The sequence below is a fragment of the Babylonia areolata genome, chromosome 18 (assembly GCF_041734735.1).
Source record: "Babylonia areolata isolate BAREFJ2019XMU chromosome 18, ASM4173473v1, whole genome shotgun sequence".
In the NCBI taxonomy this organism is placed as follows: domain Eukaryota; kingdom Metazoa; phylum Mollusca; class Gastropoda; order Neogastropoda; family Buccinidae; genus Babylonia; species Babylonia areolata.
This window is the reverse complement of record NC_134893.1, coordinates 40,000,391-40,013,681: the sequence shown is the minus strand read 5'-3', so window position 1 is coordinate 40,013,681 and position 13,291 is coordinate 40,000,391. Positions and strand designations below refer to the sequence as shown.

General features: G+C 46.8%; 1 protein-coding gene across 1 annotated transcript in view; it reads right to left on the bottom strand.

The window, feature by feature from the left end:
* LOC143292771 (uncharacterized) overlaps nt 1-11,642 on the bottom strand; it is a 147,761-nt gene extending 136,119 nt beyond the window's left edge. The window contains 2 exon segments of the mRNA XM_076603331.1: nt 2,080-2,173; nt 11,555-11,642. Of these exon segments, the coding sequence (XP_076459446.1) occupies nt 2,080-2,161 (82 nt within the window). The 5' untranslated portion in view covers nt 2,162-2,173; nt 11,555-11,642.
* Between the last annotated feature and the right edge of the window lie 1,649 nt (nt 11,643-13,291).

Genomic DNA, 13,291 nt, shown 5'->3' with positions numbered 1-13,291 from the left:
TGGTGGACCTTGGCAGTTTACACGAATGATGCTGCCAATCTCTAAGAAATGACACAAACAAACAAACAGAAATGTTATCAGTTTGATGTCTTTTGCACCGACGTTGACCAAATCTATTCCCATGTCACCCTGGAATGTCTGCAAAGCGACGGGCTCTTTTTTTTTTTTTTTAACATTTAGTTTTTAATCTCTACTTGTATCGTTTTTCCTGATAGGGGTGTGAGGAACGGGAGAAGGCATTTTAAACGACAGTGTTGATTAAGAGGCTGCTTATATCGTTTTTGTGGGGCACATCCAACCCTCTTTTCCCCTCCACTTTTTTTGTGGTGCATCCAACCTCCTTCCCCCCCCCCCCTTCCCCAAATTTTGTGGTGCATCCAACCTCCTTCCCCCCCCCCCTCCCCAAATTTTGTGGTGCATCCAACCTCCTTCCCCCCCCCTTCCCCAAATTTTGTGGTGCATCCAACCTCCTTCCCCCCCCTCCCCAAATTTTGTGGTGCATCCAACCTCCTTCCCCCCCCCCCTCCCAAAATTTTGTGGTGCATCCAACCTCCTTCCCCCCCCCCCCCCTCCCAAAATTTTGTGGTGCATCCAACCTCCTTCCCCCCCCTCCCCAAATTTTGTGGTGCATCCAACCTCCTTCCCCCCCCCCTCCCCAAATTTTGTGGTGCATCCAACCTCCTTCCCCCCCCTCCCCAAATTTTGTGGTGCATCCAACCTCCTTCCCCCCCCCCTCCCCAAATTTTGTGGTGCATCCAACCTCCTTCCCCCCCCCCTCCCCAAATTTTGTGGTGCATCCAACCTCCTTCCCCCCCCCCTCCCCAAATTTTGTGGTGCATCCAACCTCCTTCCCCCCCCCCCCAATTTTGTGGTGCATCCAACCTCCTTTCCCCCCCCCCCCAAATTTTGTGGTGCATCCAACCTCCTTCCCCCCCCCCCTCCCCAAATTTTGTGGTGCATCCAACCTCCTTCCCCCCCTCCCCAAATTTTGTGGTGCATCCAATCTCCTTCCCCCCCCCCCCAATTTTTTGGGGGCCTCCAACCTCCTTTCCCCCCAAAAATTTTGTGGGGCCTCCATCCTCCTTTCCCACCATATTTTTCTTTTTATCCTACCAATTTCATGTTTACCTTTTATACACCACCTTTGCCCACACTCACATTAACTAATCACTTCCTTTCGTTTTTACCTATTGTCTGGAGCAGCAACTTCCCCAGCGTGTCTTGAGGCGTGCGTCTTAAGTGTGTTCAATGACTGTATTACATTTGCCTGGGTTTTTTTATGTTTTGGTGCTCTGCTGCATGCATTCTGAACATGTATAGCAAGTGATTACATCTGTCTGAGTGTGGTATTGCTCTTCAGCAACGTGGTGTTAACCATTGAAGTCTTTCTGTCGTCCTTTCTCTTTCTCTTCCCCCCCCCCTCCTCTTTCTTTCTCCATCTCTAATTCTCTCTACCTTCCACCCCCCCTCGCCTTCTCTATCCCGGCTTTCTTTCTTTCTCCCCCCCCCCCTCTCTCCCTGCCTTTCTCTCTCTCTCTCTCTCTTAACCAATCCATATGAACAAAAATGTGATTTGTTATCTGTTACATAACAATGGACAACTTGATCATTGTATTCCCTCTTAATGTCTACAATTGTTTACATGCCAGGGGGTTTAGATTATCTAGTGCATGCACGTTTGTGTGTAACAATGTATGCGGAGATGGAAGTGGTAGTAACTGATAATGTGAGTACATCCTTTCTAGTGCGCATTTCTCCCAGAAGACGATGTCCCTAGAAGCTGCTGCTATTTATCTCAGTGAGTGAGGTGGGATGGGGTAGGGGTAATAATTAGTTAGGACAGCAGGAAGAGGGAAAGAAGGGTCCATAAAGACAGAGTGTCATATCTTTGTCAACTCATGAACACAAACATCGCTACAAGGAAACAACACACAACCGTGAACATTGTCACAACGGAAACACCTCACCACTTAGAGCAATAGCTGTCAGGTAAAAAAAAAAAAACCCCAGAAAAAACAACCCAAAACAAACAAACAAACAAACAACAACCCGAGCATCACCACAAGGGGAACCACTCACCATTTCCTGTCGACTGAGCGCCGGTGAGGGACAGGAGGCCCAGCATCAGCAGCAGGGCGATTACCTCCCCTCCCCTCGTCATGCTGCTCCCTCTCTGAAACACAGCACACGGAACGTTAGTCGTGTCGGCTGTCACCTTCCTCTGTCCTTCACAACACTGTTAGAGACCGTGCATGGTGACTCAAAGAGATTTATTAATGAATGAATGAAGAAATAAATAAATAAATGAATAAATAAATAAACAGATAGATAAATAAATATTAAATGAACAAGTGATACATGAATAAATATATAACAAAACAAATATATAGAAAATTGATGAATAAAAAAAAAATATTAAAAAAAACACGATCGCGTGGTCGTATTGAGCTTGGTGTGTGTGTGTGTGTGTGAGAGAGAGAGAGAGAGAGAGAGAGAGAGAGAGAGAGAGCATGCGTGCCGTGCGTGGGTGTCAATGTTGCTATCTGTCTGTCTCGTCATGTTTGGACAACTTTAGTCTCTCTCTCTCTCTCTCTCTCTCTCTCTCTCTCTCTCTCTCTCTATCTATCTCTCTCCATTTTCTGTCCTCTTCGCTCTTTCAGCCATTTATCATCCCACATCCACCTCTTTCAGTCAAACAAACATGCGCGCACTATATATCATGAACGTGCTGTCTCACACATATACGGGCGCGTGCACACACACACACACACACACACACACACACACGGTAAATCCCCCCACCCCTAACTCATCCAGGAAAACTACGTCAAAAGCCAGCTACGCCCTAAACCAACACGGGTTTATCAGTGCAGCTAAGTGTAGTGCTTACATTGACGATTAGATAGCGGTGAAATGACAGGAGAGACTGAAAAAAATCACGGGCAATATGATATCAACCCAGTAGTTACGAGGGCAACATCATCTAACCGGTCGTTTTCACGCATCTCTCAATCTGTTTGTGTGTAGCGATTACTTCATTTTAGGTTAACACCTGGGTTCTTTGGCCTGTCTGTCTGCTTGTCTGCCTGCCGTGCCTGTCTGTCTGTCTGTCTGTCAGTCTCTGTCTCTCTCTCTCTCTCGCCTTATTCTTGAATGCTTCAGTCTTACTGAGTGAATGATGTATTCTTTTTTCTTTTCGGTTACTCTTCACTACCTTCTTTTTTATTCTGAGGCTGGGCCTAAATCAGACAAGGTAATAATCATGCTAATGCTTGTTGCTGCTGCTGTATTTACTCTTCTACGAAGGGAAATGGTTATATTCAGAAAGAGGGAGACAAAGAGATGCCGCGGCGGCGCTGTCATGGTGATTATCGCACACTAACTCACCCGGCCGACGAAAACGCAGGCTGCTCCTGCAGCCCCTAATCCCCACATCCTCCCTGTTCCTCACCCTTAAAAAAAGAAGAAGACGAAGAAGAAATTAAAAAAAAGAAAAAAGAAAAAGAAAAGGAAAGATGACAACAACCAGCACACAGGGTGTGTTCGCATTCATTTATCTTCCAGACTGCGTGGGTGCGCGTGTTCGAATGTGTGTGTGTGTGTGTGTGTGTGTGTGTGTGTGTGTGTGTGTCTGTGTGTGTGTGTGTCTGCGTGTTCACCTTAGTTTTCGTTTCGCGTTGTTTGGCATTGGCAGTAACAACTCGCCCCCACCTCCTCCAGCCCCCTGTCTATCTATCGCATTAAGGGTGAAACTTTATAGAATGACAATCCGAGAAACACGGATGATGAAGAAACGTGTGGTGGCTGTGTGTGTGTGTGTGTGTGTGTGTGTGTGTCTGTGTCTGTGTCTGTCTGTGCGTGTGTGCATGCGTGCGTGTGCCTGTGTGTGTAATCTGTTAACTCCCACACCGCTATCCTGCATGTGAACAACAATATGAAGTCTTGGTCCCCACCCACACTCCACTCCAACCTCCTCCGCCCCTCCCGCCTCCCCACCATTTCCCCCCTTCCCCCAACACACACATACCTTGACAGTCCCACCTCCCTCAGCACAACCCAGAGAGGGGGGGGGGGGTTGAAAAGAGAGAGAGAGAGACAGAGACACAGAGATAGACAGACAGACAGACAACTGAGGGCTTTTACTGACGGAGAGACAGACAGATAGACAGACAGACAGACAGGGCAAAGAACCCAGGTGGTTCCATAAAATGAACTAATCGCCAAAGACGGGCGGATCGAGTCAGGCATGAGAGTGGCAGATAGAACTCTATCCGTGGATAGTACAGCCGGGGCTGATAAAACTACTTCTATTCCCCACCCCCTCTCACGCCATCATCGTGACCCCTCCCCCTGAACCCTCCCCTCCCCACCCATGTCTTAACTTTGGCCGGAAGTGAATTTCCGATGCGCACGCTTTGCCGTGTGTGTGTGTGTGTGTGTGTGTGCATCAATATGTGTGTGTGCACCATGCTGCGCTCGCGTACACTGATGTATACTGTGTCCACGCGTGCGTGCGTGCGAGAGAGAGAGAGAGAGAGAGAGAGAGAGAGAGTTTCTCCCATCTCGCCACAGTAACTAAAAACTTGTTTGACGACATTGCAAGTGAGTGACGGATTGTTGGCTGACGAGAACTGCACTCGTGACGTTCAACCCGACCCCAACGTTTGCACAGGGCTTTAGCGACAGTGGACAGCCCCCAGTCACACTGCTGTGTGAAACGTCTGCTTCCCACAGGCGCCCATACAGCAATGTGGGCGGCGCTTGATTGACTGAAATAAAGGCAAACACATACACACACGCGCGCGCGCGCAAATACACACACACACACACACACACCCGCGCGCGCGCAAAGACACACTGACACACACATACACACACAGAGACACTGACACACAATACTGGCGGAAAACAAAACAAAACTGATACGCAAATAATAGGATTATATTTCCTGACTGCCAGCCAACTACAAGTAAACTGAGGATTGAAACGGATCCTAGTCTGGTGTAGAAATTCTCCAAACCTCACCGGCCATCAGTTCTATCTCGTGAGTCTTTTCTTCCAGCCTTAGATTCAAAGGACCCCAGAAAACGAAGTATGGCTGCCTACATGGCAGGGTAAAAACGGTCATACACGTGAAAGCCCACTCGTGTACACACGAGTGAACGTGGGAGTTGCAGCCCACGAACGAAGAAGAAGATTCAGAAGTGCAAAGGTGCTGTGAAAAGAAACGACCGTGACTGCAACCAGTTAGCGCTGAGCTTTCAACCCAGCACAGGAGATGAGCAGACACTGATAACCCTTTACTTAAGAGTCGGTTTAAGATCATCTCACCTTCTTCTATAACACTTCTGATGAGTTCCAAAACCAAGCCTTATTTTTCTCCAGTAAACCTACCTCAGTCAAGGCAAGAGAAAATCTTTGATAACGAGGCCAACAGATAAGCAAGCTCAAGCTTATTTTACACCCGGCTCTGGCACAAAAGAGGGAAATGCACAATTTACACACACACACACACACACACACACACACACACACACACACACACACACACACACACATATATATATATATATATATATATATGTATATGTATATATATATATATATATATATATATGTATATATATATATGAAAATACATTGGAAGGACGCGAACAGAAACATCATTAGCGAACTTAAAATCAATGTAAAAAATGATGTAAAGGATTTTTTAAGAACGTTCAACCACAGTATGTCAAACCTCTTTCCGATGTTAAAACAGCTTTCTTTTGACAACTTAACGAAGGTGGATGTGTTACTGATTCCATTAGATAAGATGCGCCGCTGTAAACAAGACTCGACCTGAAAAGATAAATTATAGGCGGAGGGACTGTCAACTTTTGAGTGTCAGTTTCAGTTTCTCAAGGAGGCGTCACTGCGTTCGGATAAATCCATAAAATTATCCGCTACATAACGTCTGCTTCGCACATGCCTGAACAGTAGCATAACCCAATGCGCTTAGTCCGGCCTTGAGCTCATGCTTATATATTTGTGTACCTATCAGCGCGGATTTCTTCTGCAGGATTTTGCCAAAGGACAACACCCTCGTTACCATGGGTTCTTTTCAGTGCGCGAAGTGCGTGCTGCACACGGGAATCAGTTTATCGTCTAATCCAAATGACTATACGCTTAGTTAAATTTTCCATTCAAACTTGCGAGAAAGGGCGAGAGCGGGATTCGAACCCACACCCTCACGGACTCTCTATAATAATTGGCAGCTGAGTGTCTTAACCATTCTGCCTCCTTCCTCCTTATGAACAGATATCTGTTGTTATTCACAGCTATCTACAATGGCAGGGGGCGAAGTACATGCTTAACCGAGCTGGCTGAAAATACTTCGAGAGGAAGGAGTTGACATTGCAACCGTACACCATTGCCACACCGTATTCCAGTGAACACTTGAGCTTTTGAGGAAACCATCCATTTCTATGGGAGTATATTTCATCACGTCATATTGGACTAATTCGTTGGAAACGGAAAGATCGTAGTCCAAAGTTGCAATCAATAAATAGCTCTGGCATCCCAAAACAGAATGGGACATCCGCATGGATGAACTATTACTGAAGAATTTCCCTGCACAGACCTGACATTGTCACACGCGACATGCCTTTGCAGCTGTGTTTTGGTAACAGCGTAAACATTATGTTATGCGGCCAAAAACATCCTTCAACCCCTGCGTGGGCTTTTAACAACAGCCTAACAGCGGCACCAAGTTGGTGTTCCGCAAGTAGTTCGAAGATCATGCCCATTTCCTCTCTTTCACATGCATCTGGCATGACTCGTTTTGCAAAGCCAAAAATACAACGAAAACTTTTGTTTCATTACCCCATAATGCTTGGAAACGAGCATGACTCTGTTTCTCTGTATTTCAGCGAGAAGTTACTAATCAATCCCCAGAAAATGCAAACTCTGACGTGACGGATGTCCTGACTGCTGGTCATGCGCGCAGTGTGTGTCGAGATGAACAACACTTCCGGAGTAGCGAACAGGTCATGTAATGGCCGTTCTCAAAACCAATTTGGCGCCTGGGGCACTTACACGAGGTTAGCACCAGTCGTTTGCTGAAGTACCCCGAGTTCTGTAAATTACCACCACCCCCCTCCCCCCGCACGTTCCGACACTCTTCAAAGGTATCAGGGGAGAGGTACTGGGCGAAACGTCCATTTTCTTCGCTGAAAACAGCATGGAACTGGGCTGGGGAGAGGTGAGAGTGATAAAATATGGGTGTGAGACCACTCATATGAAGGCTACAGAGAGAAAGAGAGACAGGGGGGTGGGGGTGGGGGGTAGGGGGGAGGGAGGGGGAGAGAGAACGGGGAGGTTGCTTTAATTTCCTTTCCTTTGATGTAGCAAAAAAAAAAAAAAAACAAAAAAAAAAAAACCCAAATCATTCACGTTTTCATATTTCTATCATACGTGTTTCGCAGATCGAGCAGATTGTATGTTTTCCACCAAATACGTCAGAATCTTTTTTTTTATTTTTTTTTTTTTTTAAGATTGTGGTTTTAACACTGCGCAGAACACCTACATACCTCATGCCTTATCATACACGTACCACACCCAAGTGATAGCACACCAATGATATATTTGCGCACACAAACAGAAAAAAGCTACCAGGGTAATAACAGAGAAGAGATGGCGCTGTCTATGCGACGAACAGGTGAATAAAGGTGAAGGCCCACAAACATCTGTGGAGGTCGATGCGCAAAGGTGGGTTATTCACGTGGACACATCGGACAATACCCAGGACACAGGCGGGCGGGGTGTGGATGCCATTGACCTGCAGACGTTTTAGAGTGTCGATGCTGTGGACTCCCTGCATGGACCACGTGCTGCAGTGACTCACTGTATCCCCCCCCCTCCCACTCACACACACTCCTGTAATGGCTGGCCTCAAATGTGTCCTCTCAGCCACATAATGGCTCCGCTGTCTCTTCCCCCAGCACACTCGCCGCTCTTTCTTCCTCCTGCTGTTACCACCCCAACCAACCCAGTAGACCCGTCATTTTCTCCAACCTCCACTCCCATCGCTCCTCTCCAAGACTGATTATGGTCACGCCTGGAGACTGAAGGGCGGCCAGTTCACCGTTCTGGCCATCCTAACTTGCTGGCGCGCGCGCACTCGCACACGCAGACACACACAAGCACAGAAACATACGAACACGGGCAGACATACTCACACACAAGAAGAAAAAGAAGAAAGCGTTTTCAAACACCCCCTCCACTCATTCCTGTGTTGCAGGGTCGGTGCATGGGGGCACATCGGCTTCCACTATTTTTCCTCCCTATCTCACTCCCATCCAGCCTCCATCACCCCGCTCATGTTCTGTCATGTCTGCCCTCCTCCCTCCTCGGTTATCAGTCATGTACAATTATTCGCCTTGAATTATAACACATTTTGTTTTCCAGCTATTCAGTTTGTCTGGCTCTTCCACGGCTCTCCCATTTTTGTAACACAACTGATTGCAGTTGCATCCAGAACCTCACACAAACAGAAAAGGCTATATACATACAGTCACAATTATTCAGTGATGTACTACTTGCGTGTATGCATACACATAACCCATACATGATGCATACATATTTAGTATATGCATAGCAAATTTGTGCAACTGTTGTTAATTTGTCTCATAATGAATGTTTGTGTGTTGACAATAACGAGAGAAGAACATCTGTCTACCGCGGAAGTGACCAATATTTTCTGATTGTTCTGAGACTCGAAGGAACATTTTCTTTTTTCAGTTTGTCTGTAAAGTTTTTCTTCTCACGACTTAACAAGAGTGAAAAGCATCTATCAAATGAGTGACATTAAACCACGAATATTCATTCCTTTCTTCTTCTTTTTTTAACTAATGATTATTTAACTCATCCACTCACTCATTCGTTTAGTCTTCAGTCATTAGGAATAACCATTCCTGAAATCAGTCATGCCCAGATCTCTTGAAAGAGGAATGCAGCTGTTGTAATCAATGGAAGAAGATCTGAAGGTTACCATGGCATTCGGATAATTATTATCATTATTATTATTTGTCCGTGTCTTTTTCATTTCAGAGTGGTGCTGTCGATTTCTTGTCAACAGACTACTTATGATTTTTTGTTTTTCAATTGTAGTTCAACAGCTTGTTCATTTTTCACGAGTCATTTGCAGTCCAGTAATAACCAAGTGGGCAGAGAGTTAAGTAAACAATCTAAGAAAACAACAACAAACCATTATGGTTATTGAAAGAAAAAAAAGTGTTTTCTGTTCTTTGCATCGTCTCTCCTTAACCCAGCCCCCCCCCCCCCCAACCCCCCACCCCACCCCCCTCTCTGTCTTTCTCTTCAGTCCAGTGTCACAGCTTTTCACACCAGTCATCGAGACATGGATAATCACCGTCTTACTGTTCCGAAAATAGGGTAAGAGTTCAACGACCGAACGACACCGTAAAAACAACATCCACTTCGATGCATCTCTGGGGGTGCACTGGACGTGCGCTGAGGGGAGTGGCGTGTGGAAGCGGTGGTCACACGCTGTAATGATGGACCTGAGGCCGGCCTTCAGGAGGTCAGCGATTTGCCGGACTGCTGAAGTTGACAATTCGCCAAGTCCCCTTGTCCCTCCGCTTGAGTGACAGCAACAAGGGTCATTAAGCTTCAGGCGCGCGTCTACTTGCGTGCATGCGTGCGTGCGTGCATGTATGTGTGTGTGTGTGTGTGTGTGTGTAAGTCAGCGTGTGTGGGCGGTTGTGTGAACGTGTGCGTGTGTGTTTGAGTGAGGGATGACGAGGGAAAAGGACACTACATGTACAAGTGATCGTTATCTCGCTTCTCGGCAGAAGAAAACACCCTGTGCATGCCTGACCGCCAACACGTGACTGCGAGAGCGTTCGTAAAACACACACACACACACACACACACACGAGAGAGAGAGAGAGAGATAGAGAGAGAGAGATGGTACAAACAGACCGACCAGTGTTGAGGGCCGCAAATACTTGATTTGGGGTTATGAAAGGCTACACGGTTGACCATCTCTCTCTCTCTCTCTCTCTCTCTCTCTTTCTCTGTGTGTGTGTGTGTGTGTGTGTGTGTGTGTGTGTGTGTGTGTGTGTGTGTGTGTGTGTGTGTGTGTGTGTGTGTGATTTCTAAAACACCTAAAGTTCACAGATAACATCCATGTGCTCATGTTGGCTCTTCTCTCTCTCTCTCTTCTGCGCACATACTGACACGGTTTTAAACACCCGTGAACATGCTTTTTTTTCTCTCGAACATCCTCAATACTCCCTCAAACCTAACACATACATGTGTGTGAGTGCGTGTGTGTGTGTGTGTGTGTGTGTGTGTGTGTGTGTGTGTGTCCTGATGTTATAGAAGGAAAGAAAAAAGAAAAGAGGTTTTTAAAAAGACAAGACAAAAAAGAAAGGAAAAGCGACACGACAGACTATCTCCTTGTCAACGGGTTTGTTCGCCGTAACAACGTTCACAATGACCCCCATACACAGTCTGCTGTCTTTCTCAGGAGGTAGGGGGGCTTCACCACAGAGGGCTCCCACTGTCCACCAACTGCACCCCTTCCGTCTCCCCACCCCCCACCCCCCACTTCTTCCCTGTTCCCGGGGTCCCAGGTTGTCAGACACAATGAAGCAAACGATTGCGGCATTGTCATCGTTACACCAAACTGGGACGCTGGGCTGATGGCTAAGGCGGTGTTTGACATGGTCGGTCCAAGGAAATTGTCACGGCAAGAACAGCGACGACGACAAGAAAAAACAAGACCATCATCTTGAAGGAGAGGAGGGGAAGGAGCAAAACGAAGATAAAGATGGAGGAGGAAGAGGAGGAGGAGAAATAGCAAGAAGAATGGGGAAGGAGGCACAAGAAGAAGAAGAAGGAGAAGAAGAAAAAGGAGGAGGAGAAGGAGGAAGGAATCGAATTCTCGCCTCATGGCCAGAGGAACACAAAAGTCCATTTCAGAGCTTCACAATAAAACGGCGCCGTGCATGTCGTTGATAAAACTCTGAAGCCCAGCTTGAACACGTTGTACTGCATTGTGTCGCTTATCATCCTGCCGCATCGCATCTCTTCTCTCCGTATCGTATCATGTCGTACCTAAAGAAATAACACCACACTGCGCTCTGTTCTACTGTTTCGTTTTCTCTTTGTGTCGAATTGCACGGTGTGTTTTTTTCACTTCTTTTCCCACAACCTACATTATTTTGCTGACGGGACTGTCATCAAAACCGGTGCCAGCTCGGTATCAACAAAGTTTCCAAAGCCCCCTATCTCATAGATCACGGATTCTCTCGCTCTGCGATGATACGAGTGAAGGGGGTCAGACATCTATGCTGGTCTGGATGATCCGATGGGAAAAATCCCCTCCCCTCCCCTCCCCGGCAACGGATTGCTTTTGTTTCCCCTCTCAGTCATCTTTTTTGCTCACATGGGATCGCTTTTCAGCTTGCGGTGCTCTCCACGGGGAGCAGCGAGATAGATTTACTCTTAGTGTTCTGTCATACATTTTCCCGCATTTTCTACTCACGTGTTTGTGTTCCAAAATGTACCTCCACTGGCTTAGAAATGCTGGCGTGTATCTATCACTTCTGATGGCAGACAGACTGACATACTGGCCGAATGCTATATCGCCCACCCACCATCCACCCCCTACTTCATTCTCGCTTAGTGGAATGGGGATAGGTCTACACATTACTTTTCCTTCGCGCTAAAATTGGACGGCTGTATTGGCTTCTTTGGACATCTAACGCCAGAGGCAAATTATTTCTGGAGCACACTTCACAGCATTTCCTTGATGGTGGAGACAAGTCCGGCAGATTGGGAAACTGAGGCACTTACTTCCTACGGAAAAAAAGTAATGGCGGTGGAAGGTATGAGGTTTCATAATGACCTGTTTGAAAGGCTTACAGTAGTTTCGTTTGTTCACAGTGTGGAGTGCACGGATATTAGAACTATAGATGTCAAGAGACAGGATACCGCACAAGGACTGCACAGCACCGGTAAGAGTCGGCAATTCCCCCATCCCGTGTTATACGTCAGGGTTCTTTGGCACAGTCACCTCCATCTTTTCCTGTCTGGGTGGCCACTCCCACCGGCATTCTTTTCTTTTTATGTTCCACACCGCTATTCATCTTACCGTTATGCAGCCAAACTACGTTTTCCGAGACAGTGCAAGCTAGGTACGTTTGTACCCTCCTCCCCCTTTCCCTTTAATTAACACGGATTACACGATCTTCAACGGGCGTAGTTTGATCTGGTGCATGCACTCGCTCACAAACGAGAATAATCAAAATACTCGCCCACCAGAAGCTGCCAGTATTCGAAGCATGGACAAAAACAACAACTGGGGATGACTATGAGACATGCTGCCAACATCATACAGCTGGCGAAACGAGATAGTTCCTCCGTGCGCATTGGTCACGGTTTAATTTTCTGCATGCCGAACTTTCTTTTTGATACCAGATCAGCGCTCGGGGTATAACAATTAAAATTCTCAGAATACAGATTTTTCCATGTGTTTAATATAAATATTATATAAAACTTCTGATCACGACAGGTGAAACAGGAAACATGGCCAGCCACCTGCTATATCACTGTCCCTTCCTGCAAATATCATCAGAGCGATGAAAGCGGTCACTGGTGACGGTGACCTGTTTGGAGAGGCCAGTATGATTGACTCACTGCCTGCACTCACATTACCCCTGTGTCTGGTGTAGGGCCATCTGGAGGAAGCCACGTGCTGTGATTCACCATTGATGAAGTGCCAGCAGCTGTTTCTTTGATGACGTTGGCCTCCTATGGTAGCGTGGAGCTACACCCACCCTTCTGGCAGCATTCTCTCTGTCTCTCTGTCTCTCTCTCTCTAACACCCTCGCCCACTCCCTATCACTCTCACCCCATCCCCATACCCACTCTCTCCTCAAAATGTACACCCTCTCCCTCACGTTCGTTCCCCCAGTCTCTCTCTCTCGCAGAATACTCGAGTTTCGGGCGGGCCACAAGTACATGCTTACCACCACTCCATGCCACTACTTACTGACTGCATTCCGAAATAGCAGCAAACTTGATCGTCAGAAATTAATTCATGGACACATATACAAACAGAAAGCAGACTCCAAAACGCAGTCTTTTAAAGGTGAAGTGAAACCGGATTCTCTACCCTCATAATGGAAGAGAGCCAAGAAAACAATGCTCATAAACACAGTTCTGGACCAGCACCAACAAGCATGCATGTAGCCACACCCGAACGAAAAGGTAATTGTTT